We start from the raw sequence: 14164 nt of genomic DNA on the forward strand, positions 1-14164 counted from the left end.
TCTGTTCTGGTGAAGTTGTCTAAGGTTGTTCCTACTCCAGACACTTATCCAGACATATTTACAGAACTAGCCACCTCAGTAGGCTTCTTCTTCCTCTTCATCTCTTGAAATTGTTAATATTACTTGTTTATAATGTATCTGGCAATGACCTAGATGCCAGGGTCTTATTCTATCACCCCTTCCGCTACCCCTATTACGTTCTTCCATCCTGTACTTGTGACCCACAAGGGCCTTTTCCTGCTGCTACTTTGTATATAAATCTGCACGCAGTGCTTCCCAACCTTTTCAGAACCACAACAAACTTTTGAGACCCACTTAGCATTAATGTACATGAGGCAGGGGATATTTTAATGTAACTGAAGCATTGTGTGGTAGAGCACTGTCCCTTACAGACAGCTCATTTTCCATTGAAATGACCACTAAGTTTCCCTCACACGTCAAAACTGCAAAAATAAATATGCTACCTGTTTGCTTTCCTAACTGCTGAATGTGTAGAGGTCACTTACAGGTGTTTACATCTTCTTACAAAAATGACATCCTATGGCCTTTTTCTGTGACACTCCCTGCATCGCACCAAGATTGTCACATAATTCCCTTTACTTTTCCTGGTTGTAAAGTCAGAGGAGTTTGTAAACACCAATCACCATGCTAAAAAACATAAGCAGCAATTTGTCCGAAGACATTTGACCTCTGTCTTGGAAGTGCAGCAAACGTGACAAGGTAAATGCAGAATTTAAAGGCATCTTTATTTATTGCTTCGACTTTTGCGATCCACCAAAAATTGGCTTGCGACCCTCCAGTGGGCCGTGACCCACAGTTTGGGAAACAGGGGTCACAGGATACATTATCAGTTGAGTCCTCAATAAGATTTGACTGGATACCCTCATTCAGTCTCTATTCTGGGGCAAGATGATTGATATTCTGGTCACGATATTGTGACCCTTCAATCTTATTCCGTCAATATTCCCTACGGAATCAGTATATTCCAGTGTAAGCACAAGAGTGCATCTCATGCTTGTGTACAGGTTGATGGCACACAGTAGAGGGAAGAGCTGGGATGAGACAGGGATTTGCACGTCTTAGATATTTCTTCAGCAAACACAGGGTTACCGCTAGAGAATAAGCGTTTGTAAAGGCTGGTCAGCTTACCTTGGTTACCTTTCCCATCTTTCCGAGGCATCATCTCCTTGCCAAGCATGGGCATTTGTGGAAATTCTTTGCCATACTGAGGCAGATGAGGCATTTCCTTCCCGTAGGGCAGGTGCCCCATGTCCTTCCCTTTGTGGCCCACCGGAGGACCCTCTTTCGCGAAGGGAAGGAGAGGCAGGTGTTGGGAATGCGCCTGATACTGAGGAACCTGTGGTGGCATCTGCTTCATCCCATAGTAGGCGCCTGCTTGGGTGGTTTTCAGCAGCAGTAGGTGAATTGCCACCGTCAAAGCCAGCAGCTGCTTTGGGTGCAACGACAACGCCATAATCTGTGAGATGCAAAAGAGAAGGTGGATTGCTAACTATTAGAACAGGAGAAAACAAACACCAGGTAATGTTCTCTTTAAGCGCTACTTTGGTCATCCTGCATCATGTCAATCCTGGTAATATTTACAAAAGTCTCATGGAAATCATGTGATGTTCCACTTATACATCCGGTTAAATGTCAGTCTTATTTTAATATTTTTAAGAGGAGCAGGAAAATAGCTATAAAAATTGCATGTTTTGGGATATTATTTGGAAGACCATGAAGGATATATGCTGCATACACAATCCAAGCTCACCTGCCGTGCCAATTCTTCACTGCAATACACTTAGTCAGAGTCTCCCAGGCAAGAGACATAAATGCTGTATTTCCTGTTGATCTGCGTGCTAAAAACTATAGCTAAAGGTTACAACTTTTTTTCAATTTCAATATAGTGGCATGTATGAAGTGTTTTTTTCTAGGCTAATTTGAGCAATGAGGTTCATAGATGTGTCCCCCTGGGCACCGCGTTAATCAAATCGAAGTTTTGAATGTAAGTACCATGAACAACTGTGCACAATGGTATTCTATTGGTTCTTTCGTATTAAACAAGTATACGTTGGTAATCAGATTTAGACAAAAGCATAAACATAACATTGTCTTTCAGTTGCTTTGAGGGTTACATGTGAAGTGGAAACTGAAGCGTACCATTGAAGTCGTCAACTTCAGCTTAGATTTAAATGGAACGCATATTGGTGCCTGGTGGTGTTAGTATTTTATGCAAATTGTACTGAAAAGAGTGCACCGGTTAAGGAGCAAGAACCAATAGAATACCATTGTGCACAGTTGTTCATGATACTTACATTCTTACCATAAAACTAATCCCTGACGAAGGGTATTTATACCCGAAATGCATTGGATGAGAAAGTCCACAAAAATACAATAACAAAAATTAATCATTTATTGCGTAAATTCACAATGTATGAATAAATACATGAATCGAAATCCAATCAACCACGAGTCGCCTCAAATATTTCAAAACTTCGATTTGATTAACGCTGTGCCCAGGGGGACACATCTATGAACGAAGTGCAGCAACCAATTGTATCGACGACGCTTTGAATGAAAACGCCGCCCAGGAGCACGCATAAAAAGTTCAGAAAGATCAATAACTACGATAACAAAATAAACAAGGTAGTAGCGCGTATTTATATCCATTCATAATTTAAGCAATGCTCATAATTAGATTACATGAGAACTATTAAATAATCAAAAATTATCAAACACATCATCTAAATATAGCAAATATAATAAAGGTACCTATTTGTTGCATGCTCCTGTCACTCTAAAGTCAAACTGTGATATCTTTATTCATTGACATTTTTCACCATACTTCATAGATTACAGAATGAATGAATGACATTTCAACATCATGCTGCTAGGCGCTGATATCTTGTCACATGATGGGTGTCCTGGTGCTGAGGTGAGAGACAGGGACACCTGGGTTAGCTGGTGAATGGGATCCGGTAAGTTTAAAATTTTCGTAAAACTGAAACTCAGAAAGGAAGGAAGAGAGTTCCAGCTCATGGAAACCTGGATGAGAAGGAGCGGCCACTTAAGCTTTCCTGATTCTGGGACAGTAGAAGAACGCAAAGCTAGAGTGAAGATATAAGGGGCATGATGATGATTTAGGTAAAGGGGCCATTAATGTGTGGGGTTTGACATCAGATGCAGAAGACTTTGAGCCATGAGTGCTCGGGGATAGGGAGCCAGGGCAGATTCCCAACAGTAAAAACACGGCTGTGAGTCCTACAATTAGCCGGGCTGCCACATTATGTATGAAGATGATGAATTAAGTAGGAACCAAGGTCCAAACACATGAATTGCCAAAGTTGAGACACAGCAGCAGCACTGTCTGCATCACGGTTTTACAACAGTCAAATGCGAGAAGGGGGGACATTTTTATGAAGGATCCTAATGCAAATGAAACAGGTGAAGGTAACACAGTTTGCGCAGAAAAGGAGCGAGAGTAGTAAACGACAACGTTTTTCACAGATTTGACCTGAAGAGGAGGGGCAGGGAGCTCATGAGCTCCACAGAGAGAAGAGCAGACAGTAGAAGGACCTCCTGAAACCGAGGCCACCTTGGTACCGGACCAGGCGTCCATGCAGGAGGCTCCATGTGGTCCCAAACCTGTACTGGGCCTCGTCCGAGCTGTCAAAATGAGAGATGAAGATTTGAGTGTCATCGGCGTGGGCCATGTGAGAGAGGCCCTAAGATAAGATTAGATGAGCTAAGGGGTGTCCATAATAATTTAAATGTTTATGGCTAATTGAGCAGCCCCAGGAGACTCCACAGGTGTGAGATTTAACGGCGCAGCACAAGGGAAGAGGACCAACAGCCTTGACATATCCGACAGGAAGGACTTAAGCCAAGCAAGAACATTGTTGTGGAGACCATCTTTAGAAAGGTGACCCATTAGAATAGGACGGCATAGGTACCAAAGATCATTGAGACATTATGTTGGATCACAGTGGCACTGCATTATAAATAATATTGTGCACACTCTATATTATAATCATTGTACACAGCAAAAGAGCGCTCCTTTCTTCTCCATTCAGAGGTACTTTATTCTCTATGGGCACGGGCCCTGGAAGTCAGGGCCTTTTTAACAGCATTACAGGCCCCCGAGCAAAGAAGTGCACTGGGCACTGCCTACATAACTACTCACAGGAATAAAAATGTTTAACAAAATATGTTTGTTAAGTTCTGGGCTGCATGGGGCCCCTGTGCTCATAGAGCCCCCGGGCAACTGCCCAGCGTGCCCAGGCATTAGGACGGCACTGCTGGGAGGCACCCCATGCACAGGCATGCCTTGAACTTCCTTAATATATACAAGACCCGTTTCTGGTGGTTCACCTAGTGTTCAGGGCCGGGCTGGCCGTAGAGGGCACCAGGCATTTCCCCGGTGGTCGGAAGGGTGGGGGCCGGTTTCGTGCCTTTGGGGGACGGTTCGCTTGGCAGTTCTGGCTGGACTGTTCCCATGAGGCACAGGGTCAGACTGATTTGCATATGGCCATGTCTGAACTGGGGTGGTGGAGTGAGCTAAAGAATGATGATGGATTAAACCCAGATCATTTGACTGGGGGTGAGTGTTTGATTTGCTCAACGCTCCGTCCATAATCCCCTTTGGTATCGCTTTGTGGGGGACGGTTTAGTCACTGGGGACTGGTTTTGCAGCAGTGCTGCCATATTGGCCCCATGTTACAAAAGTGGGAGTGGTGCCTCTTGCTAGCACCCCCCCTCGCACCGAAACCCCCTAACACCCCCACCGCTCCCAGGGACGGCCGGGCAGCAATCTGCCAGGGCTGGTTGCTGTTCCCAGTCCAGCCCTGCTAGTGTTGCTGAGCTTCATATTGTTTTTTCAGAGGAAAAGATAAAACGTGACATGACAATAGCAACCTCACTGCTCCCACTGGTTCCAACAATAGTTAGAACTCAGTCTGGCTCCAAATGGTTCATGAAATCTGCCAACCTGTTGATTGCTTCTAGGACAGAGCGAGTTTTTACTTTTTTGTCTTGTCAGATCAAGTAGAATGAACTTTAAAACCATCTGATATTGTGTATGTGAGGTTTAAATATTCATCATCATCATCAATATAGTCTTTATTTCGATTTGTTGCAATCATAAAAGACAATGTACATCTATAAGAAATAAATTAAAATGATTGTTATACAAAGTTTATCTGATAAATCAGCGACCGTCAAGACCTCGATCCATTAAAACATATAATGTTCGCGAGAATTAAAACATGATTACAATTAGTCCGCAGCATGATAAAACACATAACAGAAAAATGTGATTAAATGTTAAGAATGCTAAAAACACGAAATTAATAGCAAACATGTACTACTCATCTAGTGCAATGCTACTAGGCCCATAGTTCTACAGGGGGCAGACAAGTAGTAACGACCTGGAGGCACTTGCCGGACAAGTCGAGGAGTAGGGCTACAGCACCGGGTCACAATCACTGTAACCTCGTGAGGAGGGGCTGGCAAGGTTAATGTACAGTCATTTTGTTAGCTCGGATAGCCCACATCCAGCTCAGAAATGTGGCCACTGCGCTCACTATGGGTTCCCTCAGTGTTGGTCTTTAGGATCCTTAGTGCCACCATAGCTAATCTTGTGCCCAAAATCATGCAAATTGGTTTAAGCCATTTACTCCTAGGTGACTTATAGGCTGGGCATACAAGCAGGATATGTGCAAGTGTCTCAATTTGGGCTAGACAGAAGGAGTATTTGTCATCCGTCGGGGGCTGTCATCTGCTGGTGAGAGCTTTTATTGGAAGCGAGCCCACTCTAAACTGATGGTATAACGTCCTATTGTTCGGTCTGGTGATAAGATCCCAATAGGATTCAAGCTTGGACTCGTCTTTATGCTCCAAGAATTCTCTCACCATAGTGGGACGCTTGGTTTTAACCATGTTCCAATATGCTATCTTGAGGACCTTTTTTGATGGAAAGAAGGTGTCCGCTGGGGCCACCCATAAGGAACTCATCCCCATATTTGTCAGGGTAGTTTTTATGTTAGTTAACCAAGATATCTCGCGTGAGCAACCCAACGCCCTAACTTCAGAAAGAGCTTTGGCATACAATGAGAGCTCTGGAGTAGTCCAAAGCCTTTTCCAAAATGCAATAGGTCTAAAGCGGGCTAGGTCCTCTATATTATGACAACCCAGGTCTAGGTATAAGGGGATGAGTGGAGTGGATTGTGGGAGGCCTATTAATGATCTGACAAATTTATTTTGTGCCAGAGCCAGGGATGATAAGTCCTCGTGGGCCCAAAGTTCAGCGCCATATAATATAGAGGTACTGATTTTGGAACTGTAGATCTTCAGGGCTGGGGCGATAGGTTTGGACTGTGAGAACCTCTGTTCTTTTATTAATACACCAGCCAGTTGTGCGTGTTTAAGGGACAGCATATCAATCTGGGGCTGCCAGTTCAGTTTCCTACCTAGGGTTATCCCAAGGTTTAAATATTAGGAAACCTAGACGTTTAGGGCTGCACTGGGCATTTAACTCATCAGGCTTTGGAGGCCACTGCTGGGTCTTCAAAAAGGCTCTCAATGTTCCCAGGGCTTTTGGCAGCAGGTAAAGCAGGGACGTAGGGGCTGGACCAGCCTTACATGATGCCAATGAAAAGCAGTTGAAAAATACATTCATTATATATTAACATTGATAGTTGGCACTGCTTCTATTTTGTGGAAGTCCGCTGTGTAAAATGACAATACAATTGCCTCGTCTAAATGACTTCATATATAGAAAAGAGAGAGAAAAAATCCAACGAATACAGCCAAGCACTTATTACTTGCAGTTTTGAAAATCAAATATTCCTATCTCCTAACAAAAATAACAACAGAAACTCACATAATGGTAAATAGCATTCATATTTTATTTGATACACCTTAAAAGAAGAGAGGGGGAACACGACAATCCGTACAAGCCGCAATATCTGCTGATATCCATTCAAACACGTGTAGCTGAAACAGCTCCAAATGTCTTAAAAATAGATGGCCAAAACATGTCATTCGTCATTTTTTACCCTGTAATTTTGTCGAAATTCCCCATTGGTTGCCATTGTGAAACCTGGAATACGTTTTATTTTAAAAAACAATGACAGTTGATGTTTATAACAAGTTGATAGATTAACTTCAAGTGTCTGCTTTAAAAAGACCTTACGGGGCCAACAAGTATATAGATTGTATGAAATAAATTGGGTTCCAAAAAAATAAAAGTGAAAAAAATAGAAGTAAAAAAGTTGGTGCAAGCAATGTGTGAATGGAATAAACAAAAATGAAGAGGTAAACACTTCATTTGTAAATTGACAATAAACATATTAAGTTTTACCTTAATCCCTAATTATTACCTCCTCCATGACCCAACCATGTTGTTGTCCCTGTCATTTTACGGGAGAAACCCCCTTAAGCTTTTACCCCTGTGCCATCTCATCTGCTAAACCTCTCCCACACCTTCTCCTTAGGTCATTCCGAATCCATGAATTGTTTTCACAGGTTTTTATATTACACTTTTCTACTCTTTGTCTCCACTTTTCGTTACTCTATCTATTCTGTATTATCTTTTACTGAAAACCTCATAGCAAAGTGTTTTAATGAACTGTTTTCCTACTATTGGGTGCGCTATTTCGTGCAATTTCATAATTTCAAAGTATCTTGATTAAATGGAATTTCCTATGATGACTGCAATGCACCTATGTGGAGACTAGATGGCACACATAGCACATGAATGAGTCGTATCAACCCAGCCTTCATCAAACGATATGGGATGTCAATTCTTCTAACGAGTTGTTTTGAGACTAATATGTCTTATAAGTGTAACGACCTTTTTATGCGCCTCCCACGACTATTCACAAACCACATTCTCCGTTTCAATAGCCACTAAATTTGCTCAGAAAAGCAGCTGTTTACTGATAAAAAAGCGCCCAAACGAGATTATGTGTGAAAATAGTGTTTCAGGAAGTAAGTATGTCTTGTTTTAATGTGGCCCTATTAACATGTTTGCTTCCATCACAATTCAGAATCACTAATTGTTTTACTTCGTTTGTGCTTTCCGAACCATTGCTGAAGTCAGAAACATTTGTACAGTTCATTTACACGTAATTACATTTTATTTTGTGTTTGAAAAATGACATCTACTGTACCCCTGCAAGATTGCCACATAGCTCACTTTACAAATCATCTTGCTTTGCAGTTAGAGTAAGTAAACACCATTCTCCATTGTAAAACAATAAACGAAAGTTATTGCCTGGCATTTGGCCTCTGAATTCTAAAGGCATCTTTATTGCTCCTTCACCTTCAGAATTCCAGCATGGTTGACTTGGAGCACCCCCAGCATTACTACTTCCAGCGCCTATGTCTTGAAGTAATGAGGACACATACGCGGCCTACTAGGTTCCGGGTATAATAGCATTTCAAGACAAAAGCAATGGCCATAGAAAGCAAAACGCAGATTTAAAATGGTTGCTCGCTATTAAAGGCAAGAGTTGAAGCAATTAGATACCAGGGAGGAAAAACACCCTGGGAGTCACAGGCCTGCACCACTTGGAGAATGCGTAGATGCAAAATAACTAATAGGAGAGAAAATTGGGCGATATTAATATAATAAGTTGTACGAGAGTCAAACACACCATGGCAGGTGTCAAGTTAATTTGCCAATTCATTTTAAAATATATTTTTCCTACGATCAGATTTATTTTGGACTATCAGATCCAAGAGGGTTCTCTGTCTTTTACGACAGCAGAAAGGGATTTTCTCTCTCGTACCAAAAGTAATTCTTCCAAACTAAAAACTCTAATTTCTCTGCCTTTCCACTGGAAAATAATCACTATGTTTCTGGGAGGCTGCCAGTCAATAGCCCCACCATGTTTCTAAGGCTAAGCAGTGAGAGTAGCATGACAGTTTTCTGCTCTTGTTGCTGCCTTGATATCAACAAAAAGTATACAAAAAAGTGACGGATGGCTTGCTTGAATTAATCTCAGACCTTATAATTACACTGGCAGCAGCCCAGTCCATGATTATTTTGCACACTATGCTATCTCAGTTCAGACCCAGCCATAATCAAATCCGTCTTGACCCTGCTCCAATGGGAATAGTCCAGCCCAAACTGCCAGGCTAGGTCCTCCCTGAACTGGAATACAGGCAACCCAGGACCGGGATGCAGCACTGAGTAATTATCAGTGGCTGAGATTAATTCAAGCATTCCATGCATCACTTTTCTGTATGCTTTAGTGTGTCACCCTAAATGGCACCGGTATGCCCAGACGTGGATCCCATGCACACTGTGTCACTGGAACCATTCTATAATTGGATAACAATCCCTAACTAGGGCGTAACCGGTCCTGGGATGCATACGCTCCAGTTCAGGGAGAACCTGGCCTAGCAGTTTAGGCTGGACTGTTGCCATTGAAGCAGGGTCAAGGCTCATTTGCATATGTCTGGGTCCAAACTAAGGTGACAAGGTCTGCAATTTAACGATGGACAGGGATGACGCCCAAGTAATTGTCAGTAGCTGAGATTAATTCCTCCATCACTTTTCTGTACACTTTAGTGCCTTGACATCAACATCCTGATCCCACCCAAACGTGCAGATAATTAAAACAAAATCAATAAGGTACTTTGGCACTCTAGTTGAGTGGCTTGTAAAAATCTCTGTTATTTCCCACCCACCAGATTTACCGTTATTGATTGTCCCGGAAATTTTGGAAGGAGCATAACAGGAATTATGAGTTTTGAGGAACAAGAGAAAAGTGGGCTTTGTGGCAATTTCCACATTTTGTTTTCTGGTATCCCATTTGGAAAATTCACCTACTTTAAGCTGGGGAAAACTATGGGAAGAATATCACTGTGTAGTAGTGTTCCTGATAAACTCTTAATTCGGGTTGTCCCATGGGACTACTGTTGCTTGGCCCATTGGAATTAATAGGCTACTGGCATTGAGGGCGTTTTTGCCCTATCATGGACATGAATTACGGGCAGGTTGGGCCTCAGAAACTGTCTTAGAATGCATAGTGGATGGGAGCTGTGCTGTTTTATGTAATGAGTACATGCCAGGACCCTTCCAAATGTTGTTTGATAGGGCTAATATGATCAATCATATTATAAACTTGATGGAAAACAACTGAAAATGCCCTAACAGCACTAAAGCCGAGATCATCCTCCTCTGCCTCAAAAAATCAGATACCCTTTTCTCCACCTGACCAAGAAAGAAAAGAAAACATGCAAATGGTGAAAAACTAAGAAGAACATTGTTAATATTTGACTTCAAAATTCAATTATAACTACAGCAGAAGCTTGAAAAGATGTACAAAAGATAGGGTAATCCTCTATCAGTCTTTCAAACAATGTGACACCTTTTTTGTAACTAAATGTGATTGTTTAACAAATCAATATGCACAATCGAGGGACATTATGAATTCCCCTTTTGCAACCGAAATGCATTATAATTCCTTTTACACATTGAACAATGTGACACATTTTTTAATTAAGAAAGAATGCCTACACCCTGGCAGATTGTAGACATTTCAAGGATTGATTGTGTTAACTCTTGTAAGGTGGCAGCACTGCATTTTAACTGATGAGGGCTATCATGCTGACCCAGTCAGGGGGATTTTCAATGTATATTAACGTTTCCTTCACAAACCAATAAATGAATCCTGCTCAACCGATCGTGTTTTGGTTCCTCCGTGGTCAGTGCATGAAATGAGGGGGCGCCAACCACATCCCAGAACCAACAGTGTTTATTGAGCTTGAGCAAGCATCCGGGCTGAACTCTGTGAAACATGCAGGATTTGTCCCAGAGTGATTTGTCAGGACAGGGACACATTCAGAAGCGCACATATGGTGTCTGCTTTCCATTCGAAGCAGCAAGCTGCAGGAGGTAAGGGGGCTTCCTTATATTCATTTCGAATTGGGCCCAAAACAGAGGCCTCGTTTAGAGGGCTATCAGCCCGTGTTTTGTTCGTATTTCACCCTGGTTTGGAGCTACAAGAACCTAACACCGATATGCTAATGCTATGGAGGGAAACGAAGCACACAGCTTGTTATTACTGCACAAGTGCTTAAGAGAAAGTATGATTTGGAGGTGGGTTATTGACTTTGTACAACCCCAGTATTTAGGCGATAGGCATGCCCTTTAAGAGTGTCATATGTACCTGTTAGTATGAGAAATGACACTAGCAATAATTTAAGTACTATTTTCCAATTTTTTTAAAGTTAATTTCTTTTATAGTGTGATTCATCCCAATTTAGTGTGTCAGATCACACACATTATACAGAGGCAAAAAATCATGCATATGTGTAAATCAGTGTACAGAAAATGTTCCGTAAGGCAATAAGGATTACAAGGAATAGGAGTCACATATTCATACTAGTGGGAATTATATGTTGCATGGTTTGGAAGACACACAAAGTTAGGATTTAAAATACAACGCAGTGGTTGGGGTTGTCTGTACAGATGAGACCTTATTACTACCTAAAGAAAAACCTTTTAGCACCCTTAGAATTACAAAAGATTGAGAAAAGAATAACAAGGTTCTAAACTCTTTCCTTGCAGTTTGGATACAGCCCCTTGATACTGGTTCATAGGCAGGGCCGGACTGCCTACTGGGCGGTTTGGCATGCTGCCGAGATGGGGGCTGATGTCACTGCGGTGGGGGCTAATTTTGTTGATGGAGACCTACGTGTGCTTTAAAATAAACAAAGCAAAACAAATTGTGTTCATCACACGCAGGTCCCCATCAACGAAATCAGCCCCCAGGTCGGCAGCATGCCAAAACGCCGGGTAGGCAGTCTGGCCCTGTTCATAGGCCTCTGTGCTGTATTAGTTTTGCAACTTAGGAACTGCTAGCAACAAATGGATCTCTGTGACAAAAGCAATAACCCAATGAGCTATCTAAATAAAACTCAAATCTGTGAGATGCATATTACACAATGTGCATTGCAGCATGCACATAACCCTCTACGCTACTTTGAGTCAAACCTGTGACTAGACAAAACACATATCTCTCCAGTAAGTGCACTGACCACTAGAGTTATTTTATCATTATTATTATATCATGAAAACTGATGGGCAGGCACACAATAATCTCTGCAGCAAGTGCATTAACATCAAAATGTCTCCTAAAATGTGGCCTCTTTGTGGCCAATTAGTAAGACAGAACAGATTTCCTATTACAAAAATATATATTTATCTGTCAGACTATGCATTTCGTGAATCCACCCCTCAGGACTCCAACACCTTTCCACTGCCATACATTGATGCCCAATTTATGAGTTCCCAGAGTAAAATGTGTTCCATTTCCAGTACTGTAGATGAAATTTGGTTTCCCCTTTTAGGTTGAGCCTGGGCAGCGCATGCGCTGCTCTGTGAGGCATGCTGTATTCAGGTAGGGACATGAAGCTACGCCCACTCTCCGCCCATATTTTTCATTGGCTTGTGACGTTGTCCACTGTAAACTGTGGCTGTTCATTGGTCAAAAGGCTTAGAAGTCACTCCTTAGTACCGTCTTGTCTCATTTTGTAACCTCCTATGGCGACACACCCTGTTATGTGTGTTGTTACTCGGTAGGGTTTAATTAAAGCCTCAAAGCACTATTTTCTTTTAGAGCACAAACAAATTTGCAATGCAATAGGTCTTGCATTTGCGAGAGTTTAAGCTTTTGGCATTGTAAATGACAATGCCTTTTATTTATTTGTTTTAAAAACAACAACATCAATAAAAGGCATTGTCATTTAAATTGCCAATAGCTCAAACTCTCTAAATGCGAGACCTATTGCATTGCTATTGCTTGTTTTGTTTTGTAGCAACAAACCCATGTCTCTGATGTAGACTCTTTTGAAGAGTTTTACAAAATGCAGGCTAGGGAAGCCTCACTATATGGGGCAGAACTATGGGGCCATTGTTCATCTATCTCCCTATCCATGACCGAGAACTCATTTCTTAGGCAATTGCTGGGCCTCCTTATGAGTACCCCATTAACACCGCTCAGAATGGATTTAGGGATTGGCCCCATAGCTGATGTACTTTCCTTTAGACCTCTTTTATACTGGCTCCGCCTGTGGAGTACACCTGAGCTAGCTGACTGCAAAGAGGAGTTGAAGGATGTTGGTGCAGGGAAATTACCCTGGCTAGCCTATATCAGGAACTCCTGTCAGGCAACAGGGAGGGCAAACATGTGGACCACGCCAGAAGTGGCCTGTCCCAAAACCTCAAGAAAGGCATTACTTGACTCCCACCGAGAATATAAAATGGACCTATTATGCCAAGGATCGAAATCAAGTACCTTGACCTCCAGGTTTCTGGATATCAAGCAGCAATATAGGACAGAATCGGCTCCTGATTATATCCAACCATTACTGGCAAAGATGCTCTTTCTCCAATTTAGGCATGGGGTGCTCCCGCTTAGAGCATTTACTAATAAATGGCAGGGAGCCCTGAAACTTGATTGCCCAGGGTGCGACAAAGTAGAAGAAACCGAATTACATTTTCTATTCTTTTGCCCTGCATATGGTAGCCCAAGGTCCAAGTGGGTGTTACAACTCTGTAGAAACTTGGTAAGAAGACACTGCACTGAGGCTTACAGGATCCTCAAGTATGAAACTGACACACTTATTGTGTTCGCCATTTCTAGGTTCCTCTACTCGATGTGGTGCATTCGTAGAACAATCTTAAAGAAAACTAGTGTAGGAAAATCTAAGCCAAGTGCTCACTTTATATGCTGCTATGTTATGTTTGCACATATTTATTGTATTGTATGATATTGTACTACAAAACTTCCCCCTCTGATTGGTTTTTTGAAAACAATTTATATATACTTTTTATTCTTAAAGTAGCTTTTTAACACTGTCTAACTGTCTACTAGACAAGTCAATAGCACTTACAGATCTGCTAGGAGTTTTATATACAGTATGAATAGGCTAATTGTGCTAACACACAATATTTGAATCCCTCGTGCACCCGAGGTAGAACATCCAATCAGTGATGATAATCTCTACTTACCCAAGTTTAGCATTGAGTGTTGTTGTGAGAGAGTATATCCAAGAATGAATTAGAAAACTCTCCACAAATTAGATACATATCCTTTTTTAATATAGCACTTATGTACATAAATTGCATGATGTCTTTTTTTAATAATCT

The 14164-nt window shown here is 41.8% G+C and overlaps 1 protein-coding gene across 4 annotated transcripts in view; it reads right to left on the reverse strand.

The window, feature by feature from the left end:
• Positions 1–14164, reverse strand: part of COL8A1 (collagen type VIII alpha 1 chain) — a 224882-nt gene that overhangs the window by 17449 nt on the left and 193269 nt on the right. For all 4 annotated transcript variants that reach the window (XM_085622358.1, XM_085622355.1, XM_085622356.1 and 1 more), the window contains one exon: positions 1150–1477. In XM_085622358.1, coding sequence (XP_085478484.1) covers positions 1150–1474 — 325 coding nt within the window. In that variant the 5' untranslated portion in view covers positions 1475–1477. Of the gene's footprint in view, positions 1–1149; positions 1478–14164 lie in introns of those variants that run through there.

Source organism: Triturus cristatus, chromosome 8, assembly GCF_964204655.1.
Source record: "Triturus cristatus chromosome 8, aTriCri1.1, whole genome shotgun sequence".
In the NCBI taxonomy this organism is placed as follows: domain Eukaryota; kingdom Metazoa; phylum Chordata; class Amphibia; order Caudata; family Salamandridae; genus Triturus; species Triturus cristatus.